This window comes from Danio rerio, chromosome 4 (assembly GCF_049306965.1).
Source record: "Danio rerio strain Tuebingen ecotype United States chromosome 4, GRCz12tu, whole genome shotgun sequence".
In the NCBI taxonomy this organism is placed as follows: domain Eukaryota; kingdom Metazoa; phylum Chordata; class Actinopteri; order Cypriniformes; family Danionidae; genus Danio; species Danio rerio.
Window position 1 is genome coordinate 23,215,590 of NC_133179.1, and position 24,342 is coordinate 23,239,931.

The following is a 24,342-nucleotide window of genomic DNA, read 5'->3' on the forward strand; positions in this document are numbered from 1 at the left end:
CTAACCATAATTTGTGCTATTTTAAATTTCAGATATTTTAATATTTTATTTATTCCTCTAATGAAAAGGCTGCTTTTTTTATTTAAAGTTTAATATGAAGTGCAGAAGAGATTTATTCATCGCTATGAAGGCAATTATTTACAATAGAACTCTTAAAAACTATAACATAAAACCGTTTTTCCACTTTTTTTCCTTTAATACATACTTGTTGAATAGAAGCACAAACTTCTTTCAACAAATATCATAATGACCCTATCACGACATATGTGATGTCAAAATTGTTTATACAAATTAAATATAATACATAATTTAGATAATTTCACAAACACACAAATGAACTCGCCAGCTGGTGGACAGACACAAAGTATCGTAAATCTGTCACTACAAATTTAAACTACGCACTTTGCTAGCTACATCCAATGTTCTCATGTTTCTCATTGCTCTCCTCTTATTTTATTTTTTCCATCAGATCTTCTGGCCGGCGTCCATCAGTAAGGTCGAGGAGTGTCAGATGGCTGGCAAAGACCCGACAGTAAGAACATTGCCCCTTTTAAACTCCCTGCATGCAATGGTTGGCCAACTCTTTTATGCCTTTGATTCACAATGAAAGCAGCAGCATTCTTGATCCGATTCCTATTTGTCTGCTGTTTGTCTGTCGCTTGGAGAATTGATCGCTCAGTGAGCTGTTTTCACAAGCATTATTCTCCCTACAATCACAGCAATTAATTACACTTGTCCCAAATCAATCATAAAAGCACCAAACATTAAATCACTGTTTACTTCTCAGATTCAAACTGTTATGTCTGTATCAGGAACAGATGCATGTTGTTTGAAAATAAAGTTTTATTTTTTCCATTTTCTGCCAGTCAAGGCTGGATAAGAAACAGATGGTTGTGTCTCTAGATGCGCAGTGGGTTGTCACACCTTCCCTGTCATCAAAATTGTGTGTTAGAATAAATTATGATGTGAAAATGGACCTGGGTTTTTTCTAGCTGGACAAAGACAAATATTGTATTGTAGAACCATACATATACAGTAGTTCATTTAAGAATGAAAAATACGGATTCAAAAATGCACTGGTATTCAAATCTAATTATTGTAAATAATATTTTAATTGCATTTAAATCTGACAAATAATTATTCAAGATATTAACATCTTTTGATTTTAGCTTAAAAACACCAACAATTTTATCATGTAGAAGCTACATAATTTTAGGCGGTACAAATAATTAATTATTAATATAAATTATGTTAGTTTTAGTTCTATTTAAGCATTTTATAAGATTTGATGTATTTTTATTTAAAATTTAAAGCTCAAACTAAAAAATTTGTCCCAGACACACTTGCTTAAATACATAAAAAAATTACAATTAAAAGCAGCCCAACAAACTACAGTTATCTATTAATATAAATAATTGTCATAAATACAAATCTTTAAGAATATGTTAAATGTGTATGCAAAATAAATAAAAGGATCTATTTTCACACAAATCAATACATTAAAAAAGTTAATCAAAATAACAATTGTAATAACATTTTTAATTTTTAATAGCTTTTCAGCAGTCTCATGCTGTAGTATTTATTATAATATTGTTTATTTATTTTACTGTTGTAGTATTACTATTATTTATTTTATTTATTTTTATATAATCTACTTTCTCAATTACAAATAGTAATCTGTTTCGTTTATTCAAACAAACAATTATCTACAGAATTAAAAGTATCTAAAAAAATAATCTAATTATCAGCGTAGGCTAATTGTAAATACATGCCTTAGCCTACGTTTTTGCAAAATAGAAAATACATTGCTCTGGATAGATTTAGTTGCATGTTTCCGGTGAATAATCCACTAGAGGGCACGGTCTACATTTTTGCTAATCTGAAATACATTACTTTTGTATGTTTCGCTACCCATTTCAAACTTATTCAAACGTATTTTGACATTAGAAACTTAGTATATTAAAAATCACAGACATCATTAAGTTGTTTTGTGGTACTTATTAGATGTTGTGCAAATAATTGCATGAAAATAATCCTTCATTTGTCAATGTTGTGTCCCTGTTAATGTCATTAGTATAAAAAAAGAACAAAAGCTGTCATTATACCGTCTGTTATCTTTAATTTTACCTACAAACTGCAGTCAAATGTATGTTTAAGTACATTTATATTTTCACAAAAATGTAGGCTGAAGTATGTACTGTATCTTGAACGAGTCTGTGTTGCCAAATATGTAAATAAAATAATTTTCTAGCAGCTTTAATATATTGTGATTTCTTATGTGACAGCTGATAATGAAAACAGGGAGAAAATGTGCTAAGTTTGTCATATAATAAAATATTAAAAAGCTTAATAAATCTTATTATCTCCCTTTCATTATTAAACACCTCATTTTCTGAAATGTTGCCACTCAAATATCCCTTAAAAGTATTCATAAAAATTCATCCAGCCCAAAATACTTGGAATACAATGGATAATAACTTTACCAGTGGGAAAAAAGCAACATGTCACACAGTGATATATGCAGTCTTCCTGCGCTACTTCTCACGAATATTTATGTTACAGCCCTTGTGAGGGTCTGTGCATGCCTGTATTTAAACTGAGGTTTGCTTCACTGATTTCCCCTGATGTTTTATTTGTATCTATGGACCTGTAGCATTGTCCCTTATCATGTTGTTAGGGATCTACCCTTGACAGTGTCACCCGCGCGTGACTTCACATCATCCGAAACCATCTGCACCGTGAGGGAAACACTGAGGTGTTTCTTGGGCCGAGCTGTAAATGATATTAAAACATGTTTATAGAGCTCCTTCTTGTTAATTCAGCCTGATCTGGATGTGAACTGTAAGCTGTCAAAACGCCTAATCACTTTTGTGTAAGAAAAGATACGTACCATGAATCTACCAGCAAATACAAGCCAAAAGAGGATAATGTTGATATGTGACACAGAATAAAAAAGTTATATTATTGGCAAACACATAAAAAATGGGCGGAGTTGACGGTGGGGTGTGTGCTGTGATTTTACTGCAGTTACTTTTGAAGGGTCTGTGTGTGCTCATGCTAACCGAGAGCTCAAGCAGCTGCTGTTTTCACACACTTCGCCAAGTTTCTAACTGCTCCCCTGGCACTGCTTTTCTTTCCCTGCTCATCCCTCTCGCTTTTTTTTGGGGAGGGGGCTGGATCATGTGCATTTGATTTGGCGTCATTTTAGTTTGGGTTTCAGTCTTAAGACAGGCCTTGAATTCTTGACCTACATAAACTTCCTAAATTATAGGTTCGGATTGATATATTAAAGTCAGCTTCATTTTAATTGGCATTGGCATCTCTCAAAATGGATTAAGCAAACATTTCAGCTTGCTAATAGAACTTAATGGGATCTTAGGGCTCATCTATTGCTGGTATTAAGATGTGATAATCAATCTGATCACAACTGGATAATGGTTAAAGGGACAGTTCATGCATAAAGAAAAAATCTGTCATGACTTACTCATTGTCCTCCTTTCTTTCTTCTGTTGGACACAAATAATATACTGAAGAATGTTGAGAGGAAGAAACAACCATTTACTCTCAAAGTATTTTTGTTCCTACTATGGATGCCAGTGGTTGCTATTTTCCAATATTCTTCAGAATATCTTGTTTTGTGTTCAACAGAAGTTTAAAACCACTCGAGTGTGAGAAAATGGTGAGGAAATGTTCATTTCTGACACATTTTCCACACATTTGTAATGCTGACAGTCATTCAAGAAACCTGCTTTTTTAGCAGAAGTGCACGTTGAGCGAATGCAGCAACCACAATAAGATTTATGTTTCTGTTAATTGATACCCACTCTATACTTGAGCCTCCATAAAGAAATGTTATAAGTCCAAAATTATTTATAAATTACAATCGTTTGAGCAAATGATAAATTGTCTTACCGCTCAATATTTTTATTAAGAATACAGGTAATGGTATTACTGATTAAAAACTCTAACTCTATTTGTGTTAATTAAGAATGTATGCAAGTCGTATCTGAGCATCCACTGTATTGGTCACTAAGCTCACAAACACACTATAATAATGAATGGGTCAACCTATGGTCTTTTTGAATTGAACTGAATTAAAGGGCAGTGCAATGTAACATGGGCTTGTTCTATCATAGTATTCAGTATGATATTATGGACCATCATGCTAAATAAATCAGGCTCTCAGTGACTCCATTTTACAGTCCAGTCCAGTTCTAGCTAATAATTTATTCATTAATTTTCCTCCGGATTAGTCCCTTATTTATCAGAGGTCACCTACTGTATAGTGCATGTGTTTAGACAGTGGGGGAAACCAGACCACCCAGAGGAAAACCACGCCAATTCACGAAGAAGCGCCAACTGGCCCAGCTGGGACTCAAACCAGCAACCTTCTTTCTGTGAAGTCACAGTGCTAACTACTGAGCCACCATCTCACTTTTCCAGTGGATAAATGAGAATCATCTCACACACCAGATGTGAAGTGCACATTCAGTTTGTACTATATGTGGTGCGTCATTATTTAGGTGCACAATACATTCTGTGTTGATGATGTTAAATGGTTGTTAAATGGTGATACCTTTTACTATTTATATCCAAACACAACTTGGGAAGAAGTAAAGATTGATATAGGATGACACATTGTGCATTTCTTGGTTTTAATTTTCAGTAGACCACCCAAAATGATTCTTTACAGCCCCTGCAAAATTCCATGCTGAAAAATGGATGCTTGATGCAATCCTGTGCTTAATGTATCACTGTAAGCTCTATCAGTAACTAAGGTCTACTAAAAGCTTATTCTTATCACTAGAAAAGAGGTCAATAAGTATATCGCTTTGACTGAAAATGAAAACTAAAAGAAGCACAAGTGTGGCATTTTCTGAGTTGCGTTGTGATAAAAATAGCTTACTGAGAAAAATCGTCTGATGTTATTGACACAGAACGCACTGCACACCTAAAATAATGGGTCAGCTATAGTATAAATTATGTACTTCCATTCATTCATTTATTCATTCATTCATTCATTCATTCATTCATTCATTCATTCATTCATTTTCTTGTCGGCTTAGTTCCTTTATTAATTCAAAGTCGCCAAAGCGGAATGAACTGCCAACTTATCCAGCAAGTTTTCCAGCTGCAACCCATCTCTGGGAAACATCCACACACACTCATACTCTATGGACAATTTAGCCTACCCAATTCACCTGTACTGCATGTCTTTGGACTGTGGGGGAAATCGGAGCACCCGGAGGAAACCCATGCGAACGCAGGGAGAACATGCAAACTCCACACAGAAATGCCAACTAAGCCGAGGCTCGAACCAGCGACCCAGCGACTTTTTTGCTGTGAGGCGACAGCACTACCTACTGTGCCACTGCTTCACCAAATTATGTACCTATTTAGTATAAAAAGCAGTATTTTTTTAATCATGTAAATCTTTCATTGGGTTTTCCATTATATATTTAACTGATAGACATCATTACAAGAGTGTTACTGGGGGTTCTTACAAGGCATTTGAACATTTATGAAAAAAAATACAAAATTAACACACAGAGATAGTCAAAATAAGTTCGGTGTAACTTTTAACTAAAAATCAATGATCTCTGTCTCTTTTGTTCTCCTCAGCATGGATGTGGGAATTTCTTAAGAGTGATCCAGCCTTATAACAGGACTCATCTGTTCATCTGCGGCAGTGGAGCCTACAGCCCAGTGTGTGCATATGTTAACCGTGGCAGACGTCCTGAGGTCAGTTTACACTCGCTAATGAAAAACAGTTGGATTGATTTCAGTTTCACCATGATTTTACTACGTCTGCTGTTCAAAACTTTAGGATTGAGAAATGGACTGTAGGTTGCTCTTCCTTAAGTTGAGTTTCTGTAATGCGCTGATGAGCCATAAAGTTCATTTTATACATCCTTTGAAAAGTTCATGACAATTTAGACCGGCATGGTCATAAGAGATGTTATTGGTTAAAGGAAAAAAATGACCAGATGGCATGAAACCAAATGAGAAAAGGCAAGAGATTACAAATGAGAGGATAGTGAATAGGATGAATTGTGATGATGTAAAAAAGATCAGATGGTAAAACAAAAGAATAAGAGAGAAGGTGAAATGAAAAATTAACAGAAAGAAGTGGAAAGACTAGCAGAGAAAAAACAGATGAGACAAAATTCAATGCAAATGGAATTAAATGTTGAAAGGCACAACAAGGCAAGAAGAGGCAAAACAAGATATGAAAAGACAGAGATGAGTAAGTCAAGATGAGATGACTAGACAAGACTACTGTACATGGAAGAGAGAAGATGAGACTGAATGAGACAAGGTGAGATGATACAACATTAGATGAGATTGGATGAGACTGATTCAAGATATGACTAGTTAAAACTAGATGAGATGAGATTAAATGAGACTGATTCCAGATGAAACTAGATGAGATGATTCAAGATGACACTAGACATCAGATGAGATTGGATGAGACTGATTTGAGGTGAGACTAAATGAAAAGATATAAGATGAGATTAGATGAGATTGATTTGAGGTGAAACAAGATGAGATGATTTAAGATGACAGTAGATTGGATGAGGTAAAATTAGGCTAGATGAGATGAGACTAGATGACACTACATGAAATGAGACAAGATGAGACTAAATGAGATAAAGCAAGACAAGACTACAGTACATGGAGGAGATGAGATAAGAAGACGAGACTAGATGAGATGAGATTGGATGAGACTGATATGACATGAGACTAGATAAGTTGATTCAAGATGACACTAGATTGGATGAGGTGAAATTGAATTGGATGAGGTGAGACAAGATGAGATGAGACTAGATGACACTACATGAGATGAGACAAGATAAGACTAAATGAGATGAGACAAGACAGGACAAGGCTACTATACATAAAAGAGATTAAATTAGACAAGACAAGACTAGATGAGATGAGATGAGATGGTATGAGATTACATGAAATTGGATGACACTGCTTCAAAATGAGACTAAATAAGAGTAAATTAGATGAAACTAAATGAGATGAGACTACTTTACATGAAAGAGATAAGACAAGACTAGATGAGATTATATGAGATAATATGAGATCGGATGAGCCTGCTTCGAAACAAGACTAGATGAGATTGGATGAGACTAATTCGAGATGAGAGTAGAGGAGATGAGATTGGATGAGACTGGTTCGAGATCAGACTATATGAGATGATTCAAGATGACACTAGATTGGATGAGGTGAGATGAGACTAGATGAGATTATTCGAAATGAGACTAGATTGAATGAGGTGAGATAAGACTAGATGAGAGCAGATGAAATGAGACTAGACAAGATTAGATGAGACAATACTAGATGATATGAGATTAGATGATATGATAGAAAACTAGATGACATGAGACTAAACGAGATGAATGAAACCAGGATAGATAAGATGAAACGAGACGGGAAAAGATAAAATAACTTGGTGGGAGAGATGACAGGCCATGGCATGATATGAGAACATATTACAAATGAGAATTATTTAAAGATAAAAAAATAAAGTATGAAATGAAACCAGATTAGGTTAGCTGGGACTATGAGAAATTAAACAAAATGAGATGAGAAAAGAAATGACAAGCAAAAATTAGATGAACAAATAAAACAAAATGAAATGACATGAGACGAGACGAGACAAGGCAAGACAAGACATGAGACGTGAATACTAACAATATGAAAGATTAAAGATAACCCATTATAAAATGAGGCAAAACTAAATGTAGAGAGGAGACTAAAACAGATGAGAGCTGACAAAGATGAGGCAAGATACAAATCAAGCTGAATTGAAACAAAATAACACAAGAAGTCATTATAACAAGGCAAACAGATCAGGGATGAGGAAAAAAGAGATGAGATTAGGTGAGAAAATAAGGAACAGAACTAAACGAGAACCAGATGAGATGAGAGGATGTCACATCACAACATGACGTAAACACATACAATATTAAAGATTATTTAAGAGACACATTACAAAATGTAAAAAAAAAAGTAACAACAAAAATAGAAGACAATATTGTAATACATCAATAATGATTAAAGGATTAAAAAATGACACCAGGTAAGATAATATATACAAGAGACAATAACAATGATGACACCAGGTGAGCGATAACAAGATTCCTTAATTATAAAGCAGTGGAAGAAATAAAGACCAGATTAGCTGATAAGAGACAAAAAATCCTTAGTTAAATAGAGAGACGCCAATAGATTAAATGAGAATATGTAAAAAAAGAACACGATTACAAGATATGGCAAGAGTTTAAAAAAATACAAGAGAAAAAAAGAGAAGAGACAAGGCCAGACCAGATGATATTAAAAGCAGTTCTGCTTGCCTGCAGCTTGTTTTCTATCATTCTTTTTTGTTTGAAAAGCATTTTACTCTCTCAACCCTCCGTCCATGTTCATCTCTCTTGGCTGTACACCAGCTGGACTATTACAGCAAAAAAAAAAAAAAACTTAACGCAATGGAGTGACCTGTGCCCTCTGAAAGTGTGCAGTGGAGCTTTGTGACATAACAATGATGGGGCCACCCTGGAGTCACCATGTGACCCACATTGCTGCTTGTTGTTGCGTGTGATGTAAAGAGCTTGTACATTAGTTAATGAACACACGTGTGTCTGTGATAAATTAGCAGCTGTATGTCCTGTCAGAGGCTCCCTCTACGTCTCTGGTTTCTCTCTTGTCACATGACTGGTCAATAAAGGAGAGGACTGGCAGTTAGAAACCTGAAAGCCTCTAGTTCAACAAATTGGAAGACAGGCAGATCCCCAAAACTAATGTGTGCTAGGAAATTGGTTAAAACTATTTCTATCTATATTGGCTGTTGCACATATCTGATCCATCTGATTTTTGGAAATAGATTTGACAGTGGGAAATGGGATACAACTATAGCATATTTGGAATCATTTATAGTTATAAAAACTTTGACTAGTTTCAGCCTAAAGTCTAGTCAATTTTGCAGCTAACTTTGGGAAATAATCACTCACACAAAAAGAGAATGTTTGAAATAAACATTGAGCACAAGTACACAAAGTACATGGACATCAGTAATCTAATTATTTACCCTATTTGGAATTAGACAATATAACAATTAAGGTGTTTACATGAGTCACTTTTATAATATTCCTGCTTCAGGTTAGAGTAGATTTGTGCATTTGAGTTTAGTGGACGACTAGCTGTCTTGAGGAGCTTGAATGTAAAGAGTAACATTAGGACCGTAGGAGAAATGGTCAAGCCCTACTGAGCCTGGTTTCTCTCGAGGTTTTGTAATTCTACACTTTTGCCAATTGAAGTTTTTTCCTCGCTGCTGTCGGCACTGGCTTGCTTGGTTCAGGATCTGTAGAGCTGTGCATCGATGGATTTGCTCTTCAGTGTTTGGACTCTTAGTAGTGATTATTAAAGCACACTAAACTGAGCTAAACTGAACTGAATTTAAACTTAAAACTGGACTGGAACTGTTTCAATTTACTATGATCTTCTATGTGAAACTGCTTTGACAAAATTTTCATTGTAAATGCGCTAAACAAATAAAAGGGAAATTGAATTGAATTGAATTGAGTAGCAGTGTAAAGATGCAATATTTTAGTCATCACCAATTTGGAATGACCAACTTTGGGTATAGATGAAAAGGTCATTCCTTTGGCCTGAAAGTTAGGCCTTGTCCATACAACAAATGATTTCGGCCCATCTGCAAAAGTTTATGATCATTTGTACCTTTCGACCTAAAAATGTACTTTTCGAATAATGGATTACAGTGCGGACAAATCCCAAAATGATGCCCATCATGTAGCTGTTTGATTCCACTTTTTGGAAGCAATGAACCACAGTACGACATGACCAATAATAGGAAGAACCCCCATGCTGACATCAACTCACTGGTGGGCAGAGGTGAGAAGTAACAAATAACAAATACTCAGCTTACTATAATTAAGTAGTTTTTCCTCAGGAATTGTCATTTACTAAGTATTTCTTAAAATGTGTATTTTAACTTTCACTTGAGTACATTTTTAGTGCTGTATCTGTACTTTTACTCCACTATTTTCCTTTAAACTGTAGGTACTACTTTATTATTATTATTATTTTGTCTATGGTGATTGGCTAGTAAAGAAGTAGAGTACTAGAAGTAGAATAATCAGTTTTGTGATTGCCATCCAATCGAATTGCACAATGAAAATCACAATATACTAAACAATCTCATGATAAAATCGTTACACACAATGACTAAGAGACTGTTAAGACTGCATGTCACTAATGAGTAGATGGTGGATGTCTACTGTATGATGACTGTAATCACCAAATGAGCTTAAGCAATCACTAAATTTACAACAGAATGTTATGTTCACACACACGTGCATGCACATATTGACGCATCACCCTTTCACAGCACAATACTCACTACTCTTGAGTACTTTTAAAAGGGCTACTTTTTACTCATACTCTGAGTAATATTTACAACAGATACTTTTACTCTACTTGAACTACATTTTTGGGTAATAATGGTACTTTTCCTTGAGTATGATTTTTCAGTACTCTTTCCACCACTGCTGGTTGGCTCTTTTGGGTCTCTTTTTTCTTATTCAGCAAGCTTCTATCGCATGACCATATTGCTACTGGAAGACAACAGACCAGTCCTGACCACCTGTAAACAACATGTCACAAAAATGGAAGCCTGCTTAAATTGTTGTCTATTTTAACGGCCATCGTGCAGTAGCTAAATGCTTCCTGTTTTTACCTAAACAGGCATGCCCAAAGTGTGTGTATGGTCACATGATGTACATTTTCAAATGGGGCCTTAGTCTGCCAGTTAAATAGGTTTGTCAGATTCTGAAGGAGATTACCACTAGATGCAGATTAACACCAACAACTGAGGGGTTTCTCAAGGTGTCCATTAACTTTCATAAGTATCAGGATAACTTAAAATTGGACTAAGCAATATCCTCGAAATTGGAAACAAATGTAGGTTGTTCACTGTTCTCTACTCTACTAAATAACAGAAAACATATTATTTATCTTTATCGGGGGGGAAAAAATCCTCCAAAATATTGAGATACCATTTACTGCCAATATCAAAGACCTCTAACCACAATAATAGACAGTGTTTACGAAATGTGAGATTTTGTTATTTTTGGTGTTCTTGGCAGGAGCAAGTGTTCCAGATCTCTTCGCGAGCAGAATCAGGGAAAGGGCGCTGCTCCTTCAACCCACAAGTCAACACTGTCTCGGTCATGCTCAGTGAGTCTTTTATGTCTTTATCCACAGGTGCCAATTTGTCTTCAACACTTTCTATAACACATTTTCTCCAGGATCTCTTTGTTCATGACCCCACAGTGTCACCAAACACCCTCATTTTGCGGTTGTCTGCACCCCCTTTCTGATGTGACAACTTTGGGTCCTCTGTGGCGCCCCTTTAATCCTTTGATCTGTAATTGGCTAGTTGGTGTTGGGTTGCTGTTGACACAGCTATTAGGCTACATTACATGCACATCCATGCTTTCACACACCAGAGCCATTAGAAACAGCAACATAAACACTCTGGTGCCATTTTAGCACCACTGAAATACTATTATATGTTTGAGTTCATTTTTAATTATAAAGCCCAATTAAAATGTAAAAGTTAGGCATCTAAGAGCTCTGTAAACATCCAATTATAAAATTTAAATGACACTTCAACATACACCTAAGGTAATTACAAACACTGATTAAAAGAGTCAATTGCTCCTGACAGTATTAAATACAAAAAATAAATTAAAGTTACTCAAATGGTCAAACTTAGCTTGTGAATAAAATTTCGGATTTTTGTTTAAGTAAACCGTGTAAGATTCAGTTTAAAAAATAGCATTGTTTTAATTTTTGTAATTTAATTTGTAATTTTTAACTTTGACTCTTACAGTTGACAATTGCACAATGTAAATGTAATTCCAAGAATTCACTATTTTGATAAAAGTTTAAGAATTGCTCAATGCTTTGATTCTGAAAATTGAGTGAATTGTGAGACATAAACCTACAATTGTAATAAAATTCAATGACCTTTGAACTTTCAATGACCTTTGAACATATCTTTGCAACTGCAGTTTTTCATGAATTATTATTTTAATTTTAGTTTAGTTTAGTACATTGAGTTAAATAAATGACAAATACTGCCTTGAGCTTATTTCAGCTGATGTTTATTTTATTTTTTATGGTTCTAGTTCACATGGTTTATTCCTGCAACACTAAACATAACACTAAACAGGTACTTTAAAAATGTTGGGTTATCACATATGGACAAACCCAATGTTACATTAATTTTTTCGATCAAATTTTAATTGTGTTGTGTAAATGTGTTTCTTTTTAAATGTGTGTTTTTTTTTTTTTGTTTCCCTTCTTATTTAAAGCAGCTTTTTGTTCCATTTACCTCTTCATATTCTCTTCGACATATGCAACAGAACTACATCTTTGTTCTTAAAATTACAACAGAAAGTGATCGAAAAACATTTTAAATACAAAGCTCCTGGAATAATCTACTGGAACAATCTTCCTTCTTAGATCAATTAAAATATTTAGTCTTTCCAGGACTTATGTATCTTCTTTTTTTGGAAACAACTTGTAAATGTAATTAATATTGGTTTCAATTTAAATGCTTATTATTTATTTGGATATCCTTTTGATTATTTGTTTTAGTTTGCTCAGGCTTTAAACTGTGGGAAGTGTTTCAGGTGACCTGTTTCTGCTTTGTTTTGTTTATTATGCTGTATGTTTGTTATGATATGCTGTACTCTGTTAGATTTATGTACTTCTTAGGGACCCCCTCGAAAATGATCTCAAATGGCTATAGAATTTATTAAATTCAAATTCAATTGCACTTTTTAACCCACTGGTTAGGTTTGTCCATATTTGGCCAAACACTGGGTTACAACAGCTATTTGAGACTGTCTAAAAGAAAAGTTTAAGTGGTCATTCCATTTAGTAAGAGTTCCTAAACGTCTAGACAGCATCAAAGACTGACGGTCCTTAACATGACAGCCTGCAGTGTACTCTGTCTGACGTCCATCTACAGATTTCCATCATAAACTTGGCCCTTAGCCGTACCTGTCAAACCACAGGCCCCCAGTAAGATGGAGTGATGAAGTGGTGAAGTGGTGTATTGATGAAAGGAAGGAGAGCTTTAGAGAATGGAGATTTAAGAAGGTCATTTGTAGAGCAAACCGCAGAGAAATGTCCAGGCACAATAAATCCAAAATGTCTAACATTTAACTAACAAATCTGCACAGCCAGAAGCAGAAACCACAGTTTTTGTTTTAAATTAGATTTAGTGGGTTTAAAAAAAAAATGTTTGTTTTTTTTTGTTTTTTGTTTTTAAATAGGGCAGTCAAACTTAATGTGTTGAAGAGAGTGATTAAAAGGTGATTCAATTAAGAGGGGATTTCTTTTATTCTAAGGGGTCTTTATTCATTTTAAACACAATATTTAGCATAATAGAATACATTTGCACTTTTTTTTAATCATAAAATGTAATCTTTAATGATCTTTAAACAAACCACCACCACCAAGATTGAAGTAAATAACAACAATGCAAACTGCATTTATAAAATGAATAAGAAAAAAATTATTTTTACATCAAACACTACATCCATTAAGTGCAGGAAAAGTTTAACTGCAGGGTTTTTGTGTTTTATCCACATAAATTATCCACATAAATGTAAGTATTACCATATCTTGTTTTTGTTTTACATAGCAATATATGTAAATGAAAATGTTCAGAAAATTATTGCTGCCATTACTGCCAAACCTCTTTTTTTTTTGCACAACATTAAAGAAAATCTCATAAATGTCTACAGATCAGAAGTCAGTGGTACAGTAACTAAAATAGTTTGGTTTCCAGCATTCAAAATGTCTTCTCTTGTGCTTAGGAAGTCAAACTATTTTATTTTAAGAAAACTTTAAGAGGAAGTATATCAATTAAAACTGAAAGAACAAAACCGAAAAAAAAATAAGATTGTGTTCAAACTTGGTGGGTTTAATAAAAACTGTTGCAATTAAATGTATGGGTTTGTGTTATTGAGTTTAGACAAAGTCATTGTGAACACAAAACAAAAAAGGATTAAATGCATCATTGTCTTATTTTTTGTCAAACTACTTAAAAGTATGGAATAATAATTATAATCACATGCTTAAAGCTAAATACCTCACTTTAATTACATTAATTAAATCAATTTAATCAACTGACGTCCCTGTTAAATAAACTGCCAAGTTTACACAAGCTTTAAGCAAAACAATTTTCACTGACCTTGCAAAATTTGTATAAAGTGACTGAGACAAGTTTCTGTTTGTGTCTGTGGTCAGATCAGGAGTTGTTTTCTGGCATGTACATTGACTTCATGGGGACAGACGCGGCTATCTTCAGAAGCCTGACCACAAGAAACCCTGTGCGGACGGACCAACATAACTCCAAATGGCTGAGCGGTACAAACCATACATGCTGTTTTATGCATTTATGAACACTGTTCTGTCCGAAAACTGCTCATAACATTCCACTTGAAACTACAAATAATTATTCATGTGTAGCGTTAAATGACATGTTCACGTTCCGAGCCATTTAAGTAAAATAATACACAAACCACACAGTATTTTTGCCCACGTCAAAGGAAATGTCTGAGGGAAGGATAGACTCAATATTCGCTTACAATACATTTGCCGGGAAAATGAAAACATATTCCACATGCATGATGGTTTTCTCAAAGAGTCAGGTTTTCTTTTGTGTGATACTATCCAAATACACAATAAAATGCATATTTTGTCAGGATGTGTGAGATAGATTTTCTTAACGCCAGGAGCTGCATTTCCATAAACGCAGACATTAGCACCACGCAGAGATGTTTGATTTTTTAGGAAAGAAAAGATACAGTATGCTCTTTTTATTTTTCTTGTGGTTTATGTAAAGCAAATTGAGTGTTTAAGCTGGAGTTTTCTTCTGTTTTGACCAGAGCCACTGTTCATTGACGCCCAATTGATCCCTGATGGATCAGACCCCAACGATGCTAAACTGTACTTTTTCCTGCGGGAGCGACTCACAGACACCAGTGGAAACACGAAAAACATTCATGCCATGGTGGCTCGAGTGTGCCCTGTAAGTCTCTGTGTGTGTTGTTGATTGGGTTTATCATTTATTTTCCCATTTGACATGGTAAAGCATCAGTCTAAGTTTAATAAATCCTGGATTATCTTGATTTACATTTAGCACTTTCAGACTGAACATGTTTTTATTGATAAGTCCTTAAAACAAGTGTTGATTTTGTTTAAGCCTGTCGGCTAATGCTCAGAGATTCTAACACCTACATCTCACACTGCAGATGTTAAACATATGCTTTGTGCTCATCCAAAGATGCAAATAAGACTTACAGTACTTGTGAAATTTGAATATTGCATAAAACATTTACAAATAAAGCATCATTTCCATCCAACGAGTCAAAGAAAGCAGTATTGTCACTTCCCCATAAACTGGCACCAAACATCAAAATGAAAAATGGATTTGCTGCCGTAGAAAAAGCCACTGTGAGCCTTTTTTCCTTATATAATGAATTACTTGCGCCTCAGAAGACAAAACACAATGAAAGCACAATGGCTTTTGGAGCCACTCATGACCGTTCTGTTGGTAATATTACTGCACAAGTTTGATGACAGACTTTGGCTAAGAGATTTTAACACGATCAAAATAACATTTCTGATGTTGTGCAATGTGGTCGGTCCACTGGTTTGTCCATTAATGCCATCCCATCACACCTATTTTTATTATCACATGATCTACTTATTAACAAAATTGTATTTCTATTTTTCCACATTTTTTGTATGATACTTAATTTCACTCAGTTGTGAGCACGTTTTTTTATGCACATTCTCAAATCTTAGCATTTCAATTCAGCTTTTTTTTTCCGAGATAAAAATATGTGGATGGAAGCATAGCTACAGGTAATCCATGCTTCTTTTTGCTCTTTTACCCCTGCGTGTTTAAAATGATGACAACTTGTAAAAACAATGAAATAGCCCTAATTGTTACAGTTTGCAGGTTGCAGTTATATTCTGGAAGGTCAATGTTCAGAACATTACATGTCTGCATAATATTTGTAAAGATTCATATGATCATTAATCACAGTGTAATAAATAAATGTGTTGATGTACTTAAAACTATTTCAAGTGATTGTAAATTGTTTTTAGAATGACACTGGTGGTCAACGTAGTCTGGTGAACAAGTGGACCACATTTCTTAAGGCTCGAATGGTGTGTTCAGTTCTAGAGGAGGACGGGACTGAGACACACTTTGATGAGCTTGGTGAGACTATAAATACACACACCCATGCACGCACACACATACACTCTATGAGCCCATTTACACTTGGTATTAAAATGCTTTTTTGTCAGTTTGTTCACAAGTTGGCAAGTTTTCATTTGATCGAGAAGAACAAAGTCACTTAACTGCACCCAGTTTATAGTTTAATCAAAGGTACTTCCATAATATTGGATTATTTTACTGAATATTGTTGAATTATATTACTAAATATTGTTGTATGAATTACTGTTGTTTGAATATTGTTATTTGGATGAACATTTAATCCGTGCAAGTTAATTCACTGAATTTTAGTTGTTGTTGTTGTTGTTTTTGTATCTGTCCTTCACTGTTGACGTAAGCTTGACAGCCTCAGCAACAATATTCTTACTATTAGTTTGCTATGAGAGAATGAAGCACAAAAAAGCCCCAACCCAACTCAATAATTCATTTTAGTTGGAAGTTCATCAACAAACTAAATAAAATATCTCAGAAACTTCCAGGTTCACTTCCAGACCAGAAAAATCGTCTTTAGTTATATTTGAATGAAAAACTAACTTCTCCATATTGTTTCTCAATTAATATTCAATAAAATACATATTTCATTGATTACCATTCATTTTGGGACATGAAAAGAAACATATTTTTTCGTAATAGCAGTCTTTAACCCTATTGCACCCTAATTACACTCTTAACCCATTTTTTATCCCAAACCAATCGTCCAAAGCCTTTTATCAATTTCCACATAATAGTTAAACAGCTTCCTATAATTACAGGTCATTAACCATAAAACGGTTGTTTTGACATTTATCATTATCCTCCTTCAACAACAGCTCTAGAGGTCATTTGTAAAGCTTTTCACCTCATTAAAATCCTTTTACGATCATAAAACACTCAGCACAAACCGTTTACACGGGAAGGTTAAAGCCTATGATGGATTTACACTCTTTCACCTGTTATATTCCTGTTAGGCAGCACCAGAACTGTGTATAACATTGTTGTGGGACAGATGTTCAGCGTTAAATTGGATGCTTGTCTTTTTTGCATGCAGAAAATGTGTTTTTATTGGAGACGGACCACCCAAAGGGCCTCCTCATCTTTGGAGTCTTCACCTCCACAAGGTACAGCCAAAAGCAATATTGAGCTTGCTGCTAATTTGTATATATATATGCGTGCACATGTTTTGGTGTGTGTGTGTGTGTATTTGCCAAATATAGGTCAGGCGGGGTTTCTGGGAATGTGTGATCACACCTGAGGGTGGTAAAGAGAGGGAAAGGTCACTTCTTTACAAACATACGTCTCCTGTTTGCTCAGGAGGTTATCCAATGGACTTTCACTGGGATGAAATTAACATCTTGAGGGAGAAAAAATATTTAAATTAGTGTGTCATGCAGTGTTAGATGCGGTGTGATGTTACTGAGTCAGTTCAGATGTTGGTTCTGTTGCTGTTTTGTGTAAATGAGCGAGTGTAAAGTCTCAGAAACATGCTACTTGAAAGTTCTTCTTAGCTATGACTTATTATGCAAAGACAATAGACTAATAAGTGAGAAAATGGTCGACAAATTTACAAGGCAGAACTATAGATGTTAATATAAAAAGTTTCATTTAATTTAAAAAACATTTATTTAATATATAATAAATTATGTTTTGAAAACATCTAAACAATGATTCTAATTCCTTAAACATCAAACTTAGTTCATTATATAAAACAGTGTGTGTAACTATATGTGTAATATTTAAAATAAGTTAAATATATAATATATGTGCATTACATAAATATATGTATTATATTTAATAATATATTTTTTGTTCTCTTAGTTCCATTAGGATATATACATTTTGTAGTATACAATATTATTTTAAACAATGAATTTATAAATATTTCATTCTTTAAACATCATACTTATTTCATCACATTTACTAGTGCGTGTGTGTGTTTAGTATTTAAAATGAGTTAAATATATATTTGTATGACATAATATATGTGTTAATTTTATTTATTGATCTAATTTTATTCTATTTTCTATTTTTTGTTATTCATGCAGTTGTAATCAGAATTGTTAAACCCCCTGAATTATTAGCCTCCCTGTTTATTTTTTCCCCAATTTCTGTTTAACGGAGAGAAGATTTTTTAAACACATTTCTAAACATAATAATTATAATAATTAATTTCTAATAGCTGATTTATTTTATCTTTGCCATGATGACAGTAAGTATTATTTGACTAGATATTTTTCAAGACACTTCTATACAGCTTAAAGTGACATTTAAAGGCTTAACAATGTTTTTACTAGGCAGATTAGGTAGGCAAGTTATTGTATAAGTTATTGAGAGAAAAAATATATAACTTAAGAGGCTAATAATTTTGACCTTAAAAAGTTTTTTATTTTATTTAATACTGCTTTTATTCTAGCCAAAACAAAAACAAATAAGACTTTCTATGGAAGAAAATAATATTATCAGACAAACTGTGAAAATGTCCTTCACATTTGAGATCTCATTTGTGGTCATTCCTACATTATGGGTCATTTCAGTACATTGAATTTACTGTTGTTGAATCGGATGAAATTTCAGTCAAGGTTTCTGAACTGCAGTTCATGCTCTGACCACACTGAATGAGCATGGTTTGGCTAATGAGGCCAATTCAAACAGCATCCAATTTTGTTGTCCTTGTCCTGTTTGCTTATTTATCATATTTCTCTTTGTTTTGTGGTCTTTGTTTTACTGTCTGACCAAAATCAACCTTCAACCAAACCACACTTCATTCTAAAGTGGTGTCTTCTTTCCTTTATGTGGGATTTGTCTTTCTCCATGGACAAAATCTCTGGTTTAATCAGGTTACATCATCCCTTTAATCTTTAAACGCTCAGGAAGCAAGCACAAAGACATTTTTTTACTGTCTGCACTCCCTCTGGGATATAAAAGGTCTCAGTGTGATATTAAAGGTCTAATGAAATGCCTTGAAATGTGTATCTTTGTTTGACGTGCAACGTAATTTCAATTAAAACATGAAGACAGGGTGTGGCATATGGCAAAGCAACTCCCTCTTTTAAAAAATAGCCAATAGACTTTAGTTCATATCAACTATCAGTTAAGATCAACTCTGCGGCACTACTGTGTATTATTTTCTTCTACAGTATATGCAAGTGTTTATGGAAAGTTATACTATATACTTATACTAGACAGATACTAAAGAGCGTTTGATTAGTCAAAATGAAGTATGCGGGGATGCCATAAAAAATATTTATTTTGAAAACTTATCCAAATGGGATTTTGTCTTTATTTTGCAACACAACAGCTTTAATGCAATTTAAAAGCTGTATTGGGATGGTATCTGTTTCTCAGGGCGACGTAAGGGATTGTTACCAATTAAAGTGGTTAGGTGATTTTATAATACAGAATGTGTTTGTTTTTCTCTTACCACCCAGGTAAAAATCCCAAGCTGAATTTCCTACAATTTTCTGACAAACAACATATTGTTGTATTTAATTGCTGTCTGGATCCACATATTTGAGTTTCCAAAGGAGAACAATCCAAAAGCAATTTTGTAAATCCTTTTTGGCCACAGAAACACACTGTACAATTGCACATTGCGGCAACTCGTCCATTAAAAACTGACACTGTGCTGGAAAGTTTGTTCCCATATATTCCGTTTATCAGTGACTAGCTGTGAAAACCCCGCCTTTTTGTGTTGTTACAGTCAAATGTAATTGGTTGTTGTCATGGTGATCTTGTCAGCGCTCACTTGTTGCCTCGCTGCGCTGCAGGCGGTAACTCTGAATGTAGCGTTTATACATTAAGACACCTTGTAAAATGGATTTAATCAGGTAAAACTAAGTAGAGAGATCTTCGGTGATACCTGAGGGAATAGTTGCTTACTGCAATATCAACTTCTAATGTCATCAAAAGTGGAAAACATTGGTCAACAAATTTACATTTACACACGCAGTGATACCCGAGCAGTGCTTACAGATGTCAAGCTTATTATTTTAGCTCAACTGTAATAGAACACACAGGATTGTGGGACATCAAAGGCAGCAAAGGACAGATCTATGCTGCCTTTGAAAATTGATCAGTAGAAGATGCCTCTCAAGATAAGAAGTAAATCAAAATGTTTACTTGAACATGCTTTAATGCATTCCTACTTGACAGAGCTGTGAAAGATGTGAGACATCTAGTTGTGTTTGTAGGATCTTCTTCTAAAAGCATGCGTGTTCAATCATGGAAGAACTTTTGAGAGTTTTCTCTTTCAGATGTCCCCCATTAGAAACAATTGCTGACTAAATGGGACTCAAGACTAGCATATTAAAACTAACACTTAATATATACATTGTTTTACTGCAGGCGGACTTTAATGCTCTTTGTTTTGTGTTTTTACTGTTCAGCTCTGTGTTCAGAGGCTCTGCTGTCTGTGTGTACAACATGGCCGACATCCTGACAGTCTTCAACGGGCCGTTTGCACACAGGGAAGGGCCCAACTTCCAGTGGGTGGCTTTCCAGGGCCGCATCCCATACCCACGACCGGGAACTGTGAGTCACGCATATATTACTGTCCTACCTTGTACAGGACATTATTAAACAGAGCAAATATTTGTGGTATACACAGTTTAGTTAAAAAGACAATTAATTACAGAATGATTAAAGATAATAATCATTCTACTTAAATTAGACTATGAGTGTTTATGCATAAATTGCAAAATGCATTGTTTCTACATAAAATGTATAGGCATGGCAGCAGGGTGGCTCAATGTTGAGCACTGTTGCCTCATAGCTAGAAGATGGCTGCTTCGAGCCCCGGCTGGGTCAGTTGGCATTTCTGTGTTGAGTTTGCATGTTCTCCCCTTGTCCGTAGTGCATGTGTCTGTGTGAGAGTGTATAGGTGTTTCTTAGTACTGAGGCTGGAAGGGCATAAAACATTTGCTAGAATAGTTGGCGGTTCATTCTGCTAGGGTCACCCCTGATAAATACTGGACTAAGCTGAAGAAAAACTAATGTATTGGCATATATACGGAGCTAGAAACTAATATATCACAGTTCCATGTCACTGTTCTGCATGATTTCAGTTATTTAACAGGATAGAACAATCAAAAACACAATAAAAAGAAGGCTTTGGATGAGACGCGCAAGAAACTTACTCTACACACAAGAGCTGTTTGCGGATAAACACCTAATAATATCTTGAAATGCATAATCTGAACAGTGTCTCAGCGTCAGTGTGGTACACATGGTGTAACTGAAATAATTCACTACAGTCTGTTGAATTATTTTTTTAAAAATGACGCACACCCAAGGTGCACCCTATGCATTACATATTATGCATTACATATTATAAGCATTCAATCAAAGACTTAAGAAGTGTTAGAGGTTTATTTTATAGAGAATTTGTAATAATATGCTCATAGAAAAGATAACTTCTTTTCAGGTAAGATCATACATGAAATGATAAAACTTTCTGGCTAGTCCAGTCTCAGAAAGGATTGTATTATTTTAAGTACTTTAAGTACTTTTTTATAGTATAGATAGATATAGAAAATATGTAGTTACATTTTAATAATTTTTTACAACATACAGCATTTCTTTTTCAATTTTTACATTAAATTTCTACTCAGTTCACTTTTTAGTGTAAAAGGCATTTTTGCAGTTTATATTTTATAAATAGATCTGTATTATTAATTTATTGTATTTTTTATTATTAAAATCACATTTACTGTTTCCCATTTATGAGACTTAAAATAATTATACTTTACATTTTTATGGGGGCTTTAACAAGACAGAGACTCACTTTTCCAGTGTAGTAACCCAATTAAAATGAATAATCTTTACCAAAGATTAAGCAGTTTTCAGCTTTAGCTTGATAATCTAATCTCCTCATTTTTCTCCTGCAAGTGTCCCGGTGGTGCGTTCACCCCTCACATCCAGAGCACTAAAGAGTTTCCAGATGATGTGGTGACGTTTGTGAGGAATCACCCTGTCATGTTTAACCCCATCTACCCTGTGGGAAGGAAACCCCTGGTGGTGCGAACGCATGCCGACTACAAATACACCTCTATAGCGGTGGATCAGGTCCCAGCAGCAGACGGCCACTACCAGGTCCTGTTCCTGGGCACAGGTAAATTACCACACATCTCAAAGCAAATTAATGACTACAAAACCACTGAATGGAAAACAGCTCAAATGCTCCACAATATGTTTCTGCAACTGCCTCAGTTGTGGAAGAAACTCCCACTTCACTTTTCTTGACCCTGACGACAACCTAAATAGCTTTTTCCAGCTAAAAACAAAAAAGTCAGGAAAGATGGAAAAGTTTTTACTGAAAGTAATTTGTCAGTATGAATTATGCTTCATTTAGTAAACTTTAAATTAAACTGTACTTCATTAAATCAGTGCAGCAAGCACACGCTCGACTTAAATCACATATTTCCTAACCATTAAATGCAAAATACTGCTCTAAGCCAAAGCAATTTTTCTCATTATTGTACATTTTTAATAAGTACTTTAATATTTATCTTTTTTCAAGTAATTTTTTACTTTAACTGCCCTTGAAATATTATGTTGTGGTGATTTATATTAATATATACTGATGTATATTACATTATCCATCACTGATGTATATTACATACAACATCATGGAAATCATTACAATCTTAAAAAGTTGAATATTTATATAACAAACTGACACTTCTGTGAAAAATAGCATTCAGAATTATAAATTTACTATCATTTAGTTAAAAATAAAATGTCTTATTGAAACCATTTTTGTAATTATGGAAGTTAACTTGGTTTATATTTTTTATTTAAAATTAATTAATTTAATTAATTAAATTATTTTATTTTATTTAATAAAAAAGAAGGAAATTGGTTAAACTGAGCAGTACAACAGTGGTCTTTGAGGAGCCCTAATCACATTTTACAGATTTACAGATCACATTTTTAAACATTTCACACTTACAGATCTATAACAATACATAACAGATGACCAAGATATATAAATCTATATAATACATACATATTATAGAAACATTTGAATTTAATTATATGAATATGAATTTGAAATGTCTGCCACTGACTACCACTAGAGGGCATTGAGTCTACACAAGCTCCACACACATTATCATCTCATCAGTACCATAAACATTGTTTTTCCTTCTCTTCGCCATCAGTTAAATAATAGACATTATGATTCCTGCTGCGTCGCAAAACCTGACATGATATGAACTCTTGGGATACGAATGCAGGAATAAAAGGATGCGTGTGTGTTTGTCTGAGAGGAGAATCAGACGCATGACAGCAGACTCAGGCTCAACGGTTACTAGGGAACGGGGATTGGGACATTTGGAAAGAATTCAAAATCACAGCTGTTTGTATTTGCCGATCAAAATTCCTGATGGAAAGCCAGAAGCGTTGAGCGGCTCGGCCTGCCTGCTCTTTTTGGCAGGGTTTCGTTTTTTGCAAATCTTGGCCTTTAAAATTGGGAATTTCCAGAGTCAGAGCAAAATTATTTATTGTTTTTATCTTTGAATGCACAGTAAAATATAAATATCTATCATTAGGTGTAAACATATAAAAGAGCTTGAGCTTAAATGGCTTGTGTATCAAACTCATTACTTTAAACGAAAACACCTAAAAAATTACACTTATTCATCATAAGTTAATCCAAAACACTAAAGACGATGTTCTGAGAAATCCTATTTGCATTTCTAATATAAAAAATACTATGGAACTTAATGGCTTTGGCATTCTTCTAAATGTCTTCAACAGAAGAGCGAAACTCAGGTTGAAAACAAGTGGAGGATGAGTAAATGATGACAGAACTTATTTTTAGGTGAGCTGTCTCTTTAAGACATCTAAAGAAATGCAGTAAATAATTTTCATCAGGCAGATGGCAGAATGAGCCCTTAGGATTTACACTGAAGGAGGGCCACGGGTCATCCAGGGACTAGAGAGTGGGCTCTTTTCAGGAATCACTTAGCAACCATCAAGAACTAGGCTTATGGCACTTTTGTTGCGAT

At 34.4% G+C, this 24,342-nt stretch overlaps 2 protein-coding genes across 2 annotated transcripts in view; one reads left to right on the forward strand and one right to left on the reverse strand.

The window, feature by feature from the left end:
- kdm7aa (lysine (K)-specific demethylase 7Aa) overlaps window positions 1–24,342 on the reverse strand; it is a 248,464-nt gene that overhangs the window by 133,136 nt on the left and 90,986 nt on the right. The window lies entirely within an intron of this gene.
- Window positions 1–24,342, forward strand: part of sema3c (sema domain, immunoglobulin domain (Ig), short basic domain, secreted, (semaphorin) 3C) — an 84,514-nt gene that overhangs the window by 43,500 nt on the left and 16,672 nt on the right. Inside the window, exons 4-12 of the mRNA XM_017355318.3 lie at window positions 470–532; window positions 5,623–5,742; window positions 11,175–11,265; window positions 14,356–14,475; window positions 14,997–15,139; window positions 16,225–16,339; window positions 17,385–17,454; window positions 20,719–20,863; window positions 22,220–22,442. Of these exons, the coding sequence (XP_017210807.2) occupies window positions 470–532; window positions 5,623–5,742; window positions 11,175–11,265; window positions 14,356–14,475; window positions 14,997–15,139; window positions 16,225–16,339; window positions 17,385–17,454; window positions 20,719–20,863; window positions 22,220–22,442 (1,090 nt within the window). The remainder of the gene's footprint in view (window positions 1–469; window positions 533–5,622; window positions 5,743–11,174; window positions 11,266–14,355; window positions 14,476–14,996; window positions 15,140–16,224; window positions 16,340–17,384; window positions 17,455–20,718; window positions 20,864–22,219; window positions 22,443–24,342) is intronic.